General features: G+C 37.3%; 1 protein-coding gene across 23 annotated transcripts in view; it reads right to left on the bottom strand.

Moving 5' to 3' along the window:
• Positions 1-3,641: 3,641 nt before the first annotated feature.
• Positions 3,642-13,742, bottom strand: part of nrcamb (neuronal cell adhesion molecule b) — a 70,198-nt gene continuing 60,097 nt past the window's right edge. For 13 of the 23 annotated variants that reach the window (XM_081712206.1, XM_081712201.1, XM_081712204.1 and 10 more), the window contains 9 exons: positions 13,447-13,663; positions 13,125-13,247; positions 12,481-12,657; positions 11,106-11,171; positions 10,647-10,769; positions 9,796-9,951; positions 9,087-9,218; positions 8,925-9,003; positions 3,642-5,888 (listed from right to left, as the gene is read on the bottom strand). In XM_081712206.1, the coding sequence (XP_081568332.1) occupies positions 5,654-5,888; positions 8,925-9,003; positions 9,087-9,218; positions 9,796-9,951; positions 10,647-10,769; positions 11,106-11,171; positions 12,481-12,657; positions 13,125-13,247; positions 13,447-13,663 (1,308 nt within the window). In that variant the 3' untranslated portion in view covers positions 3,642-5,653. The other 10 variants (XM_081712215.1, XM_081712214.1, XM_081712218.1 and 7 more) reach the window with 3 other exon arrangements.

The following is a 13,742-nucleotide window of genomic DNA, read 5'->3' on the forward strand; positions in this document are numbered from 1 at the left end:
CACGTAGCCCTGGTGTTAGGGAATGTTAGGGCTGTACAAATAAGTACCGACAAAGAGGAGTAAGTTGCGTGTAAATTGGTAAGTAAAGTAACTACTTATTATGTTCCCTACATATATGTGTCTGTTTTCTTACTTTTAATTTTTTAGTTAAAATACTAAATTGTTAATAAATGTTTCATAACAACCTAATAAATTATAAATAAGGCTTTAATATTGGTTATTGACTAATAGAGGAAAAGATGCAATTGTACTTCATTGCCCAGCACAGTCCTACAAGCCAGGATTAAAAAGGTTTGAAAATTTTTGAAATGGTTTTCTGTTATTTTGTCCAGGAAATACTGATTATTTGCACTTGTGTGTAACCTTTATATCTGTGTGTTATAAAATTACAAGAGAGAATCACAAGCAGGTGTTAAAATGTATTTATAAATCTCATAGAAATTCCTCACAATTTGATTTTGGGCAAAAAATAAAAACTTTACCTATTTTTCAATAAGAAAGTCTTTTTTTTTTTTTTTTTTTTTTTTTTTTTTTTTACACATTTAGAACTTGGCAGAGTCTAATGAACAAATTCTACTAATACCACTGACACCAATTTTTAATTTTTGCAATATAACAATATAAAATATAGTTTATGTTTACTAAGTTAACATTACTAAACATAGGGTAATGCTTGTTTGATTAGCACTACTAAAGGAAAGATGATATTTTGTGTGAGGAGAAATTAGTTAATGAAGCCTGTATATTGGCTTGATGAACCCCCCCCCCCCCCCCCCCCCCCACACACACACACACACATCCCATTCCCTCTTTTTTCTTCCTAAAATCCCCACATGGGACATGATTTGGGCAGTAATCCCATCCCTGTCATCACACAGGGGGAAAGAGGACAAGAAGAAGAGGAGGGGAGTGGGGGATGGAAAGATGAAAAAAGGGAAAGAGCAGAGCATTAGTGTCAGATCAATACAACTAAGAGCTCACACTTTATGTATCAGCCACCCAGCAGTGCAGATCACCAGGGGAGGGGGTGAAATGTGAGGAGAGACCCTTGAGGTGGTATACATCACCTCAGCTCTATATCCAAAAAATGTCTGCCACCTTCAACACAACTGCAATAAATATTAAGAGTATTTCTGTCACGCATAAGGATTTCTGAATTGTGTAATACTGAGCCCAAGACTTGGACAAGTCTTTCAGGTCTGTGTCTGGAAAGGATGTGTTTTACAATTGTTTCCTCTTTTTCTTCTGTATTTGTGACATTACAATTTGTCCGAAGACACAGAATTTTTAAAATGTACCATATAAGCAGGTTCTTTTACCAGACATGGACATGTGGCCATGCCATTCATCTGCCATATGGAAATGTCAGTAAGCAATCATAAACAATTATGAGATTCATCTTTCACATTCACCAAAGCGAAAGGTCAGATTTGCATAAAGACACAAAAGAACAGAGACAAAGGCTATACAAGCTGCTGATCATGCCTGAGAAAAAAAACTCACAATCAACATAAGCTAAATAATGAATAGTTTTCATTCAAGATTTTTTAAAGTGTCAAAAGGTTTTAAGAGCTGTAAAGATACTATTATTATCTTTGGTGTAAAGGTAAGTGAACATGGTCATGTCAATGTATGTAAAGTGTAGATTATATACATTTAATATGAGTAAAGGATTGGGTTAAATGTTTATATATATATATATAAACATTTAATATTTTATATATATATATATATATATATATATATATATATATATATATTTATTTATATTTTTTATATATATATATATATATATATATATAAACATTTTGATATAGGCATTTAAATCATGGCACAGACACACACATTTTCTAGCACTCTACACAATCCCAGTAGAGAGGACAAGGATAATTGAGCAATGAAGGGTGGGCTGGTATTTGGGTTTAATGAGGGGGCTGTGTTGGCATAGTGACAATGATCACAATTTAGCCCAGACTTAATATGAATCTTGAAATTATTCTGTTAATTACAAACAGCATCCAAGTCGGAATCAGCTGTAATTGGCAAAAATGAAAGTTGTATTTTAAAAAAGAAAGAGATAGACCATATATATATATATATATATATATATATATATATATATATAAATTTTAGGAATTGTGGTTGGCCCAAAAAAAGGTAGGAAGTGACCTCTGATTTGATGTTGCTAAGACACAGAGATGTGAACAGAAGCATTGCACAAAAATACAACAAATATAAGTGATATTATTTCAATATAATTTCAGACATGATTAACTTAGCCCTTTCCATTGGTAACAAACAGAAATTGGATTGCTTTAACCAAATAGGCTTAATTAAACACAATGAAACAATTACTTTGAGAAAAGGCTTATTACAATTATCATTCTTTATGAAAATTAACTTTCATGTTGAAGGACTACCTTACCCTGAAATATGACTACACTTAAATGACATCTATTGAGAGCAGTTTACCATATAGAAATGAGATCATCACTTCATGTTAGTATATTGACTTAATTTTTCAGATAATTCTGGAGGGGTTATTTGTTTTTATTTATAGTGACTACTTATTTATGTATTGTTTTAAGGGTAAAGCATATATGTGTCAGCTGACACACATATAACCTCAGTCCTCATTTTCATACCCCAACACTAGATGGCATTGTAGGAATGGCTCCAGCAGAGCTTTAGTTCAGGGTTATAATATCAATTATTTTCTGTCATTTCCTATTTTATGCTATTAAAACATGGTACAATCTACAAAAGCATTGTAGTACTAAATACATAGTGATTGATTAACAGTGATTGGTAATTGGATCTTTTTGGGATATGATCAAGAAATGCAATATTGGAGGAATTTATGAAATAGCAAAACCACTGACAGCTTTGTGCACAAATCAAGTCCCTGTAAGTGTTTAGTAATACTCTGCTATGTGATTCCCACTCCCTTCTGCAGCAGCGCTTAGGGCATGTGCAATCTGACTCCAAGAAAACATATTTTGAAGGTCTAGATCCATTTATTCACAAAATGAAATGTTTAGGAGCAGAAGGCACAGAGCTCATGCCAACAAGTTACAGAGAGTCCAAGAGACACCCACAGACGTCTGTGCTTCCTGCCACAGTCACTCTGTAATCATACAACAGATGGCCCAAGGTTTGCTATCTCTACTGCAATTATTGCAAAAAAATAAAACAATGACAGAAATAAACATGTCTTCAAGGTTCACAAGCTCCTCTTTTAGTTGTTTCTCCTTTGTTGCTGGTCCAGTCTCATTATTAGAATGACTCCTGTACTCTGGGCATGTTACTATGTGATCAAAGTAGCACATCCACAGTGTGGTCCTGTATTTATGTTTCTTATAAAATCAGTCACCTCTTAAAATAGCCTGCATTTTAACAGCAGGGGAGGATGGACAGATCCCAGCCATTACAACAAACACCAAACCAACACAGCCTATTCTACTGAATCCAATGCATTTGCACATACACTCAGTGCTCTCGCAAATGCAAATGCATTGGTTTAATTTACAGTTGCAAAGCAAAGGTTATAAGGAAGTGAAGACTTTATGCTCTGTCAAGATGTTTAGCAGCAATATTTGCACAAATCTAATATGCACAGCAAAACGAAGACACAGTAACAGTAGATAATACAGTATATTTATTTATTCATTCAGTATTAAATTTACAGCTGCTGAAATTTCATTCCTAAACTCAAGTGGAGAAACTTAAATATAAATGAAATGTAAAATTGTTAGTAAAATTTGGAAAAAAAAAAAATTTTCAATTAAAAACATTACAACTCTATTATGCAGAGAAATAAAAAAGCAAATGATTGTGTTGAATAATGATTCAGATATATAGATCTCAGTAGTACAATGATTCACGACCAGAAATTACAGTCCTCTCTATTGTGCTTAAAATAGGCTCTCATTGAATTCTATGTGTCAGTATAACAGGTTTTACTTAGTTTGCAAAAACAAGAATCTCCTCCATAGCTCAAAAATGAGCTCCAAGCTAAATTGGGGATGTGTTCCAATTTACTTTGATCACAGCAAAGGAAACAGGTCACGGGTGGATACAACACACTCAACAGGCCTTCACACCTCAGATTTCAATAATACTTGATTTACTTCTACGTGGTTTCCTTTAAGTCAAACATGGCATAGTATTATTTACAATTTCTACAATATATCTACATAAAAACATACATTCAAAATTAAAACTTGATGCAAGTTATTTGAAAACAAAATTCATGAAAATCCATCCATCCATTGGAAAGGGTCTTAACATTGAACAATGGACAAACAGAACTTTACAAAAGGAATATGAATGCATTGTTTTTAGACACATATGCACAAATGTTAAGTGCACTCACACAAAATACAAACAAGCGTGCATGTGGACACACAAACCAGCCTCAAGCACAGAGCACTAAACTAAAAACCAATGTACTGAAACTAAACCAGGTCAGAGGTCAAAACTTGCAGTGTCCATTCTGTTAACAGAAAGAACAAATTATATTTGAGAGAACCATGTCCTCTTTCTATTACCCTATGAACAGGCCTATTATTTCCAGCGCATCTTCCAGCTCATTCTCTGCTCCCAGCCACCTATCATCATTTTAGTTAAATATGCAATAGAACTGCTACAGTAAATTGAGCCAGACTCAGATAATTGAATAAAAGGCACAATGCAGTAAAAGCCACCCAGCTACCATTATCATGTCCAAATACAGTTCCTTTTATAAAAGGGCATATGAATGGAACTGTTCCAGTTTTTATACTACATATAAAAACTGTTTTAGGTTGCTATGGTTTTGGTTGCCATGGGAACCACAAGAGTTCGCATGCAGGTCAAAGTGATGACAGTGGGCTCTAATGATACTGACATGTGTGTAAGCTACTCAGTCTATGCACATGCAAGGGGAATATGACTTAGGTGTTACACAAAAAAAATCCAAATGAAGGTGGCACCGAGCTATATCTAAATATCCCGTCTGTCCACAAACCCTTCAGGTCACCACATATTACATCCATTATACAGGATAAAGTCCTTTTCTCTACAACTATTTACATATGTCTTGAGAAAAGATAATAAGTATACATTTTTTCAAAGATTTTGCAACAGTGTTTTAAATCACTGGTGCATTTTGCACGTAGTTCTCATAAAACAGGCATACCCAGTATTTGAGAGGAGCTACACATGGCCCACGTAAATTAACAAGTTCTTACTTATACTTCAGGGTTATGATGTGTAATAGTAGCACATTATGCATGCAGCTCTGGCATACTGTATTTAGTGAAAACCATAAAGGTCAACTGATATTAGCTAAGAGTACTCAAACCAATCTAAGATGATTCATGGATGCAGTAATCACTGATTTGTGCCACATCTGTCCTCAACCCACATCCAATTAACATACCACTTGAAGTGCATTCCGTGCATATTAACCCGCTCTACGCATATCTACCTAAACATATTTTTAACCCTTCAATTAAATGTAGTTTTGAATCATATCCTTCAATTCAGTATTCCTCAATAGTCAAGCAATTAACCAGAGGTCTAATCATGATGAAAAGATGCATTCAAACAGTTCAATCTGCACTGCTTAGTTTCGCTAAAGTCCAATTTGCACTACTTAGTTTCCCTGTGCTTACACAAAAGAGTTCATGGCATTAACAGGTGAAGGGGCCTCTGAGCTCTCGTGAGCCTGCACGCCATCCCTTTCTGTCTTTCCACTATACTGCCCAATAAATGAGCCATCCTCGTTGAACTGGCCATCTCCTCCTTCTCCGTAGTCAACTAAACTGTCGTCACTTTCGTCTCGCTTTACGGTGCCACTGGACGGGGTGCGGCTCCCTTTTAACGGTTTATGGTCCTCATTGTCACTAGGAGAAAATAACATGCAGATGTTACAGGTGGAACGGTGAGAGACATGTCAGACAGAGATGAGAGACATGTCAGACAGAGATTAGCTTGGCTGTTCATGACCAAAGATGGAACACTGATACAAACAACATGCCAGGTATAGTACATACACATGTGCCATACTTAGTGACATAGGTATGACAAAATGGGGTAATAGGATCATTAGTATCAAATAAACATTAAATGTTACTGTTACATCCTGTAGCACATATATTTAAATGTATTTCACATTTTTAACTTTAATGTTTGATTTGTGGAACTTTATGGTGGATGGGGTGAATGCAAAACTGAATATTGAACATCAATGGATATCAGGCACAATTATGTAATTCTCAAAATTTCTGCATTTCTGAAACAAAGTAAAAGGTATGAAATAATGTTATATAGTAACATATTCTGTTCACATGAGATTAAATTACTCAAGCCCTTTGTAATTTACATCAATAGTTATTACCAAAATTATGGCAACTATCTGATGGTGCACCCTAAAGTCTGGCGATAAAAGTTTATCGTTCAGCATAGAACTCCATCAGTACAACCAGAACTGCATGTACAATGTTAGAATATCTCTAATTAGATAAACCAGTAGGTAATTAAAAGCATTAATTTTTCACTCTTACACATGTTGGTAACAATGACCAAAAAATAAGATTTGTGATTTCGTATAGCACTAATGACAAGCAATGTTAATTCCTGAAGGCTCCAGTAATTTTAATCACAGTGAATAAGGCTTATGTCAATAAACATGAGCACTGGCTGTCTTTCCACAGCCATTTTGAACATTCAGTAACCATAAATAATAAGACAAAGATGTGACCAGGAAAGCAGATATCCAACAGCCAAAACAAAAATGAGCATTTGAGGGAAATGACAAATCAATTTAGTTCACTTAAAATAAGCATGTGATGATCTGTCATGTAATGTACTGTACAAACATTTGACACCTTTGCCTTAAAAAGCCATAAAATGCTATCATAAACATTTAAGCGATCAGCAACTCTGGTAGCTCTGGTAGTAGCACTAGCATTACTGAAGGTATGGTATTTGCTTTGGTGTTCCCTCGCAACCCCCTGAAAGAACCCACAAGCAGCTGGAGCTATAGGAAAGCCTGTGTATGATAGCATTGGGCTTCAGGGCTTGGGAGCATGAGTAGAGTGCCATCCTGGGATGGTGTGCAAGGCGTTTTTCTCCCAGTGCCAGTTCTAATCTCAGTCAGATTTCCACATGCACGTCTCGCACTGTTCCCCTTACCTCCTTCCAGACCTATGTCCAACCCACACACACAGATGGCAGAGGGAGCAGACAGCGGTGGTCAAAGAGGATGCTCGTATTGAATTAGTGTGCGGGATGCAGCACACGCAGAGCTACAATCAACACTGTTATGTCTCTCACACAGCACTGCTGCTGCAAATGGCAAAGCCAATGTAACGCAAGACAGAGCAGCAGCTGGGGAGGCTCAGAGCTGCCACAGAGCCACAGCCACTGAATCATTTCACTATGGTGGCTTGCACCGACCTCACCAGGGTCCAGAATCAATGCCGCACTAACCACAGGCTTCACGGGATCAGAACGAACCAGGGACGGGGGAATGAAGGAGGACCAGGACATGGGACATGGTTAGCCATTGAGGTTAACGGGGGAAAAGATAAAAAAAAAAGCCACATTAAAATTCACAAAATATTACAAATGTTTGCCTGAGTATGTAAAGGCTTGTTGAGGTGATGTGTAAATATTTTACTGTCACAATCAATAGAGCAAAAGTGATCAACTAACTGTCAGCGTTTAGCTGCTAGTCTGAGCTATTATTTTATGAATGTTTTATTTCTATGGGTCGTGTGAACCCAAATCTATTAAATATTAAATATGGCAGGTAGTCCTGATTTCAACAAGTACTGTCATACCACTCATAAAAAACCTATGAACTACAATATTGTAGAGTATTCCAGTTCAACAAGCTGACACAAAAATGTAACTAGAAACTTAAATAAATGGTCAGACTGTCATTAGCAGAGAATTATGGCCCTCTTTGTTGTGCATGCTATATACTGTATGTAATATGCAAAGTTACATACTGTATACTCATTACTTTGAACATCACCCAATACATTTATCTATTGCAAATGACACTTTATGCATCGTCATGCACAGTACATTAAATTATAGATAACTAAAAACATGAATAACAAATTGTCAGGACACAGTAAATAGATAAAATTACACTCTATTATATTCGAATTATATACAAACAATATAAGGTATAAAATGAAGACCATGTAAACATAATAAAAATTGAAAAAGATGTACAAAAATGCTTCAGAAGTGCTATACAAAGTAAAGTGCTTGATTTTTATAGCTTACGCGTGCAGTTCGATAAGCAGCTAAAGAGGAGGAGGAGGAGGAGGAAGAGACTGATTACAATAACAAGCATCACAAGAAAACTGCTTTCAGTGATAGCTAGAGAATCTCTGTGCTCCATCATTTGAATGCTATTACACTGTGCATGTATACTGTACAATTTGGTAATGAATGAATAAAATTTGTTTGCATAATTATTCAGCCAACTGATCTGAATTCATTCAAATTTAAGGGGAGGATCTTGCTTTTCCTAAAGTAAATTCAAAATCTTGTAAAACCAAAGGAAAGAAAAATATCTAATCTAATATCCTGAATTTTGAGTATTATGGAAGTCTTACACATTATTGTACATATTTGGTAGAAAATTAATCAGTAACACAGATATGGCATAGACGTTTAGGGCAACCTGCCCACAAATAAGAAAGTTGTGCTTCAGCTCCAGAGGTGAAGAGGTTTCGGATCACTTGTAGTCCCATACCCTGCGCAGGTGAAGCAGGCGTCACGGTTCATGATGAGTGGAGGAAATACTTTCTCCAGAGTGTTGTGTGTTGGGGTGAAGGTGCGGGGAAGAAATCCCCAGATGGCTATGTGTTGAGGTTATGGTGTGGGGGAAAATCCCCATAGATTTACTGTTCTCTTACCTGTACTCTCCAAAAGTTATATCATCATCCTTCATGGGCTGGACCTCTGGGTCGGCATGTGCAGCCTCCTTCTCTTTCACTGGCAAAGCAAACAGGGCTTTATTGCACTGCCTCTCCCAGGCAGGACTAATGAAAACCAAGGACTGGTGCTTGGGTACTCACCTGGGTACTTTCCCCCCTTGTTCCTCTTGATGAAGCACACGATGAGAAGGATCAGGATAAGCAGAGCAATGGCGCACATGAGGCCGATGAACCAGCCCTGGGTAGCAATGTCCACCTGTCTGCTGGCCATAGCTAAGGGAACGCGGGGCGGATGGGGTGACAGTTAGACATAAGAAATGATGCGTAGCCAATACAATGTACACATTTACAGTTGTCATCTGCAGATCCTCTGATGACAACAAATGGGTGTGAAGTGGAGCAGAGGAACATTTTCATTGGGTCCCAGGGATAAAAGCACTGGAGCTTCATTACAGATGACTGCAGTCAGCACAATGAGATTATATTTAGATTGCAAGTTTATTATTTAATTCTATTCACTGATGATAACTTTCATTAGCACAAGCATATGAGCATTGTGCAGTCATACATACTTCACATATGCGAAATTTCAAAGGGCACAAAAATACAATAATGAAATACTATCCACTGACAACACTGTTTGATGTAGATGGCCAATCATGCAGGAAATGCACAACTCAATGTATGGACAAGCCTCGAAGGTTTTTACTGAAACTGACTGACTGTGCTTAGAAACAGAGGCATTTCACATGTGTAATGAGCGGGAGAAGGGAGGACAGTGCATGCAGGTGCACAACCGATGAATCACATTTCACATGACGCCATGGGTTAAGGCCAGACGGGGCCTCACCTGGTACCGTAACCAATAGCTCCTCAGAACGGTGGACCGTTTGGTCAGCATGGCTCTTAGCCACCACCCGCACTTTGTATGCCAGTCCTTCCTTTAAACCCTTAAGCATATGGGACTGTGAGCCATTTACCATCTCTTTTTGCCAGTCTTCATCACCTGATGGGGTTCCATTGAGAGGGACAGATCACATCCATACTCTGGTAGTTGCAGAGCTATATTCTACACATTTCATGCAGGGGTAAGTTATGTCACTATGACCACCTGATAAGTTAATTTTGTCTATCTTACTAGAATACCTCTACAAAAAAATCTATATTAAGAGTACATGTAATATACTTATTATATTTAAATTAATTCAATGAGGTATGAATGTCAGTGGTTGTATATTAGTAGGCATGGATTATCCTCATAGAAAGTACAATTTACAAGTTACTGTGACATAATGTACTGTGAACATTAGCTACCATTATCAACTGTGATTATTTATTTATCTCAGAACTCTTTGTACTCTTTTGAACTCTAGTAAGTTTCTCTATTTATTAAATAGTCTCAAAATGTAGCCAAACAAATCAGTTAGAATTTCCTTTTAGAAGATAGCATTTTTACTTCAATTGTTCAACAAGGTTTTAAAATGATTTTTATAATTGTTTTGGCATAATAGCATAATGCATTGTCCAAAGTATTAAAAGCTTTATTATCAAACTAATCCAAATGTTTAAATCTGAATGTCCTATTACATCAGTTATGATTCATCTCCTAACCATCTTTTAATTTCATCTTGAGTAATGGTTCATTACAACCTATATTTTTCAGTACCACAAAACAAAATTATGGCCAAAATTATGTCTTACTGTTCTCTACAATATATTCAACATAAATGTGCCTTTCTGGTCCCCAGTATTCCCAACTTATTAGTGCTCCATCCTCGCCCACAGACGAGCTAACGTTTCCAAACACTGGAGATACTGGATGCACTGGGTACACAAGAAAGAAGACAAGAGTGTGGCAGCAGGCATTTAAACAGGCAAAACTATTCCTATAACTATTCCCTTGCTTTTAAGTAATCCTGCATGCATCACCAATTTGGGAACTGAAATAAACAATGACTTGCGTTTCTAGAATTCTAAGGATTCTAAGATTTTACATAAGTAAGCATAACTAGAAGAAACTTCCAATATGAACATAATGACTAACAACATTGATAATTTCAAGGGACTTTAGTAATACAATTGTTAACTGTCAGATGCTCCAGGGTGTTAGCATCAGGTTAGACGTGTTAAGGCCTAGATATGCCTATGAGTCAGATATACCCTTGTGCTGAGGGGGGCGTAGATACTGGGAGGTAGGGGAAAGTGGATGGGGGGAATCTGGACTCCCTAGAAAAAATATAAAAAGGAATAAGAAACACCCGCAAATGTACATACATACACACACATGCACCCACACACACACAAAGCACACAAACATACAGAAACACACACACACAGAGACACAAACAAACAATCAGAGAGAGAAAGAGAAGACACATTGTACAAACAGTTCACAATGAAAGCAGAAGTAGATTAAGACATGTTAGGTACCACGTACATGCCAAACATGCTGGTAGTGGGACGTATTTAGCATAACAGAAATCAGAAGGAAAGAAGGATGTTCATTTCATAACAAAACAGAAGATAAAAAATGGTAAGACAGGTCAAGAGAAGGATATGCACTAACAGAAAAAATAAGTATTCATTTTGTCTGCTCAAGTGTTGAATGTTTGTGTTGCTTAATGGGCACTGGGAACTGAAGACAGACAAACCCTGAACTCAAGGCATGCAAAGTGACTACAACTGCAGATACACTGTGCATGAGCAGCATACAAATATTAAGGATGTCTTTACCTACATAATGTATACATGTGTACAAGATGAAGAGGGAGAGGCAGTAGCCAAAGGAAATTAATATGGACATGAAATCCAAGTAAAGCCAAATCAAAATGCAATCCCTCCAAAAGAAGCATCTGCTGTCCTAAACAGATTTTTGTAAAAAAAAAAAAAATAAAATAAAAATAAAAATTAATGAAGTCCTGTGTTAACTATACTGTTTAAATACATGGCAGGGTTTATCAGAGGTTTTATTCCAAGGCTAAAACACAAATGAATGCAAAACATTTCTACCGGTACAGCACATCCCTGACACATCACAGTAAAATAAAATAAAAGCAAAGTGTTCAAATGAGAAATGAAACTGAATAAGTAAATGTACAGGTCACTTGTGTGGATTCACAAGAGCACAGCTGGCCATTTTGTCATTGCATTAGAAGGTTAGCAAGGTTACCCTCTGCCCATTTATACCATCAATGCTCTATCAGTATACTGTGAACTCCAACAGTTGTGTGGCTGGCAGTTTGAAAGGCCTCACACACTTTATGTGAAGGCATGTGCTTGCCTTCACTATCCTGTGACAAGGGAGAGACCTACAACAATTGGCTATGACTTGCAGTTGGAGAAAACAGGAAAACTAAATTCAGAAGGGCAATAATAAAGCCTTAGCAAAAAATTACAACACAATATTTTTGAATCTGAACTAAACCACTATGCAGTTTCTTCCTCAGTAGTAATAACAACACTACTTCCATATCATGTGCTTCACAAAAGACCAATCCCAATGTTAATTTTATGCCAAGAACTGATTGTACTTTACCTCCGTCCATTATTGTGGCAAACTCCTCAGTAGTGCTGGACCCTGGTCCTTTCAGTGTTTTGGCACTGATATAAAACTTGTAGCGCATGCTGTACTTGAGGTTGTGCAGTGTTATGCTGGTCTCGTTGGGCGGCAGGACAAGCTCCTTCAGCTGGCCAAACTCATTGGTGTTATTCACTAAAGAGGTTGAACAAGATTGTTGGCAAGGGCAATGCACAGACGGGTGACAATATGTTATTCAAGATGATCCATGATCTTCCTGATGGAGTTTTTTAATGTAAGTGTTATCTATGAAAAGACACACTGTCAAAGTTTCCATGATTCTAAGTAGCTAAAATTTAGCAACATGCAGTATATAGATAAACACACAAATATACATTTACATTAACACAACATATACAAAGATTTTAAAAGAAGGTTAGAAACTGAGTCACTGATTTAGTCAAATGTGTCACAACCTGTTAATGAGAATCTAATTTGTTGACTAACTGAAACTGTTTCCCCATAACATGCTGAAGTGATTAAAGCTATGCATATGAACAATACACACATCACAATGGGGCTGTACCACTGTTTGATCTACTGACCCACTCTGTAAAGCCACAACTGAGACATCATCTGGGATGGATTATATGTTGATTTACCTGATTGGTATGTAAGGATGTAGCCTGTTAAATGCCCATTTCGCTCATGGGGTGGACCCCACTCCAGGGTCAGAGAGTCTAGATTGCTGTTAGTTACCCTCAGGAATGCTGGTCGACCAGGAACTAGAAAAACAGACAGATAGGGTTGAGAATTAGATGTAATCAAAGAGTAAAGTCCAGAACTCAAGACCCAGAATTTTTTATTTATTTTGTCTTTGCCTGTTTCCATACAGTTTGTTCAACTATGATCCAAAGGTGCTGTCCAATCATCTGGCACCTTAATCTGATGTCTCTAATATCTAGCATGGTTTTCAGACCTTACCTCCCTCAGGAGTCTTGAAACTCAGGCTGGAGCTAGCCGGGCCCTCGCCACGCCCATTAAACACTCGGACATTGAGCAAATAGATGCTGTATGGGTGGAGGCCTGGGATCTTGCCATGGCTCCGGTTGCCAGTGAAGTTCAATGTCTGCTGCTCCATGTGGTGGGCATGGCTGTGGGTGGTGTGCCTGTGTAGGCTTCTTTCTTTCCAGTAATACACCTGGGGAGTAGTAGCGAGAATGCCTGTAAGAATACTGCCCTTCAGCACGTGAAATGTGATGTCTCTCTCTGTGTAATAT

This window comes from Electrophorus electricus, chromosome 4 (assembly GCF_041902795.1).
Source record: "Electrophorus electricus isolate QZ-2024a chromosome 4, ASM4190279v1, whole genome shotgun sequence".
NCBI classification, from domain to species: Eukaryota; Metazoa; Chordata; class Actinopteri; order Gymnotiformes; family Gymnotidae; genus Electrophorus; species Electrophorus electricus.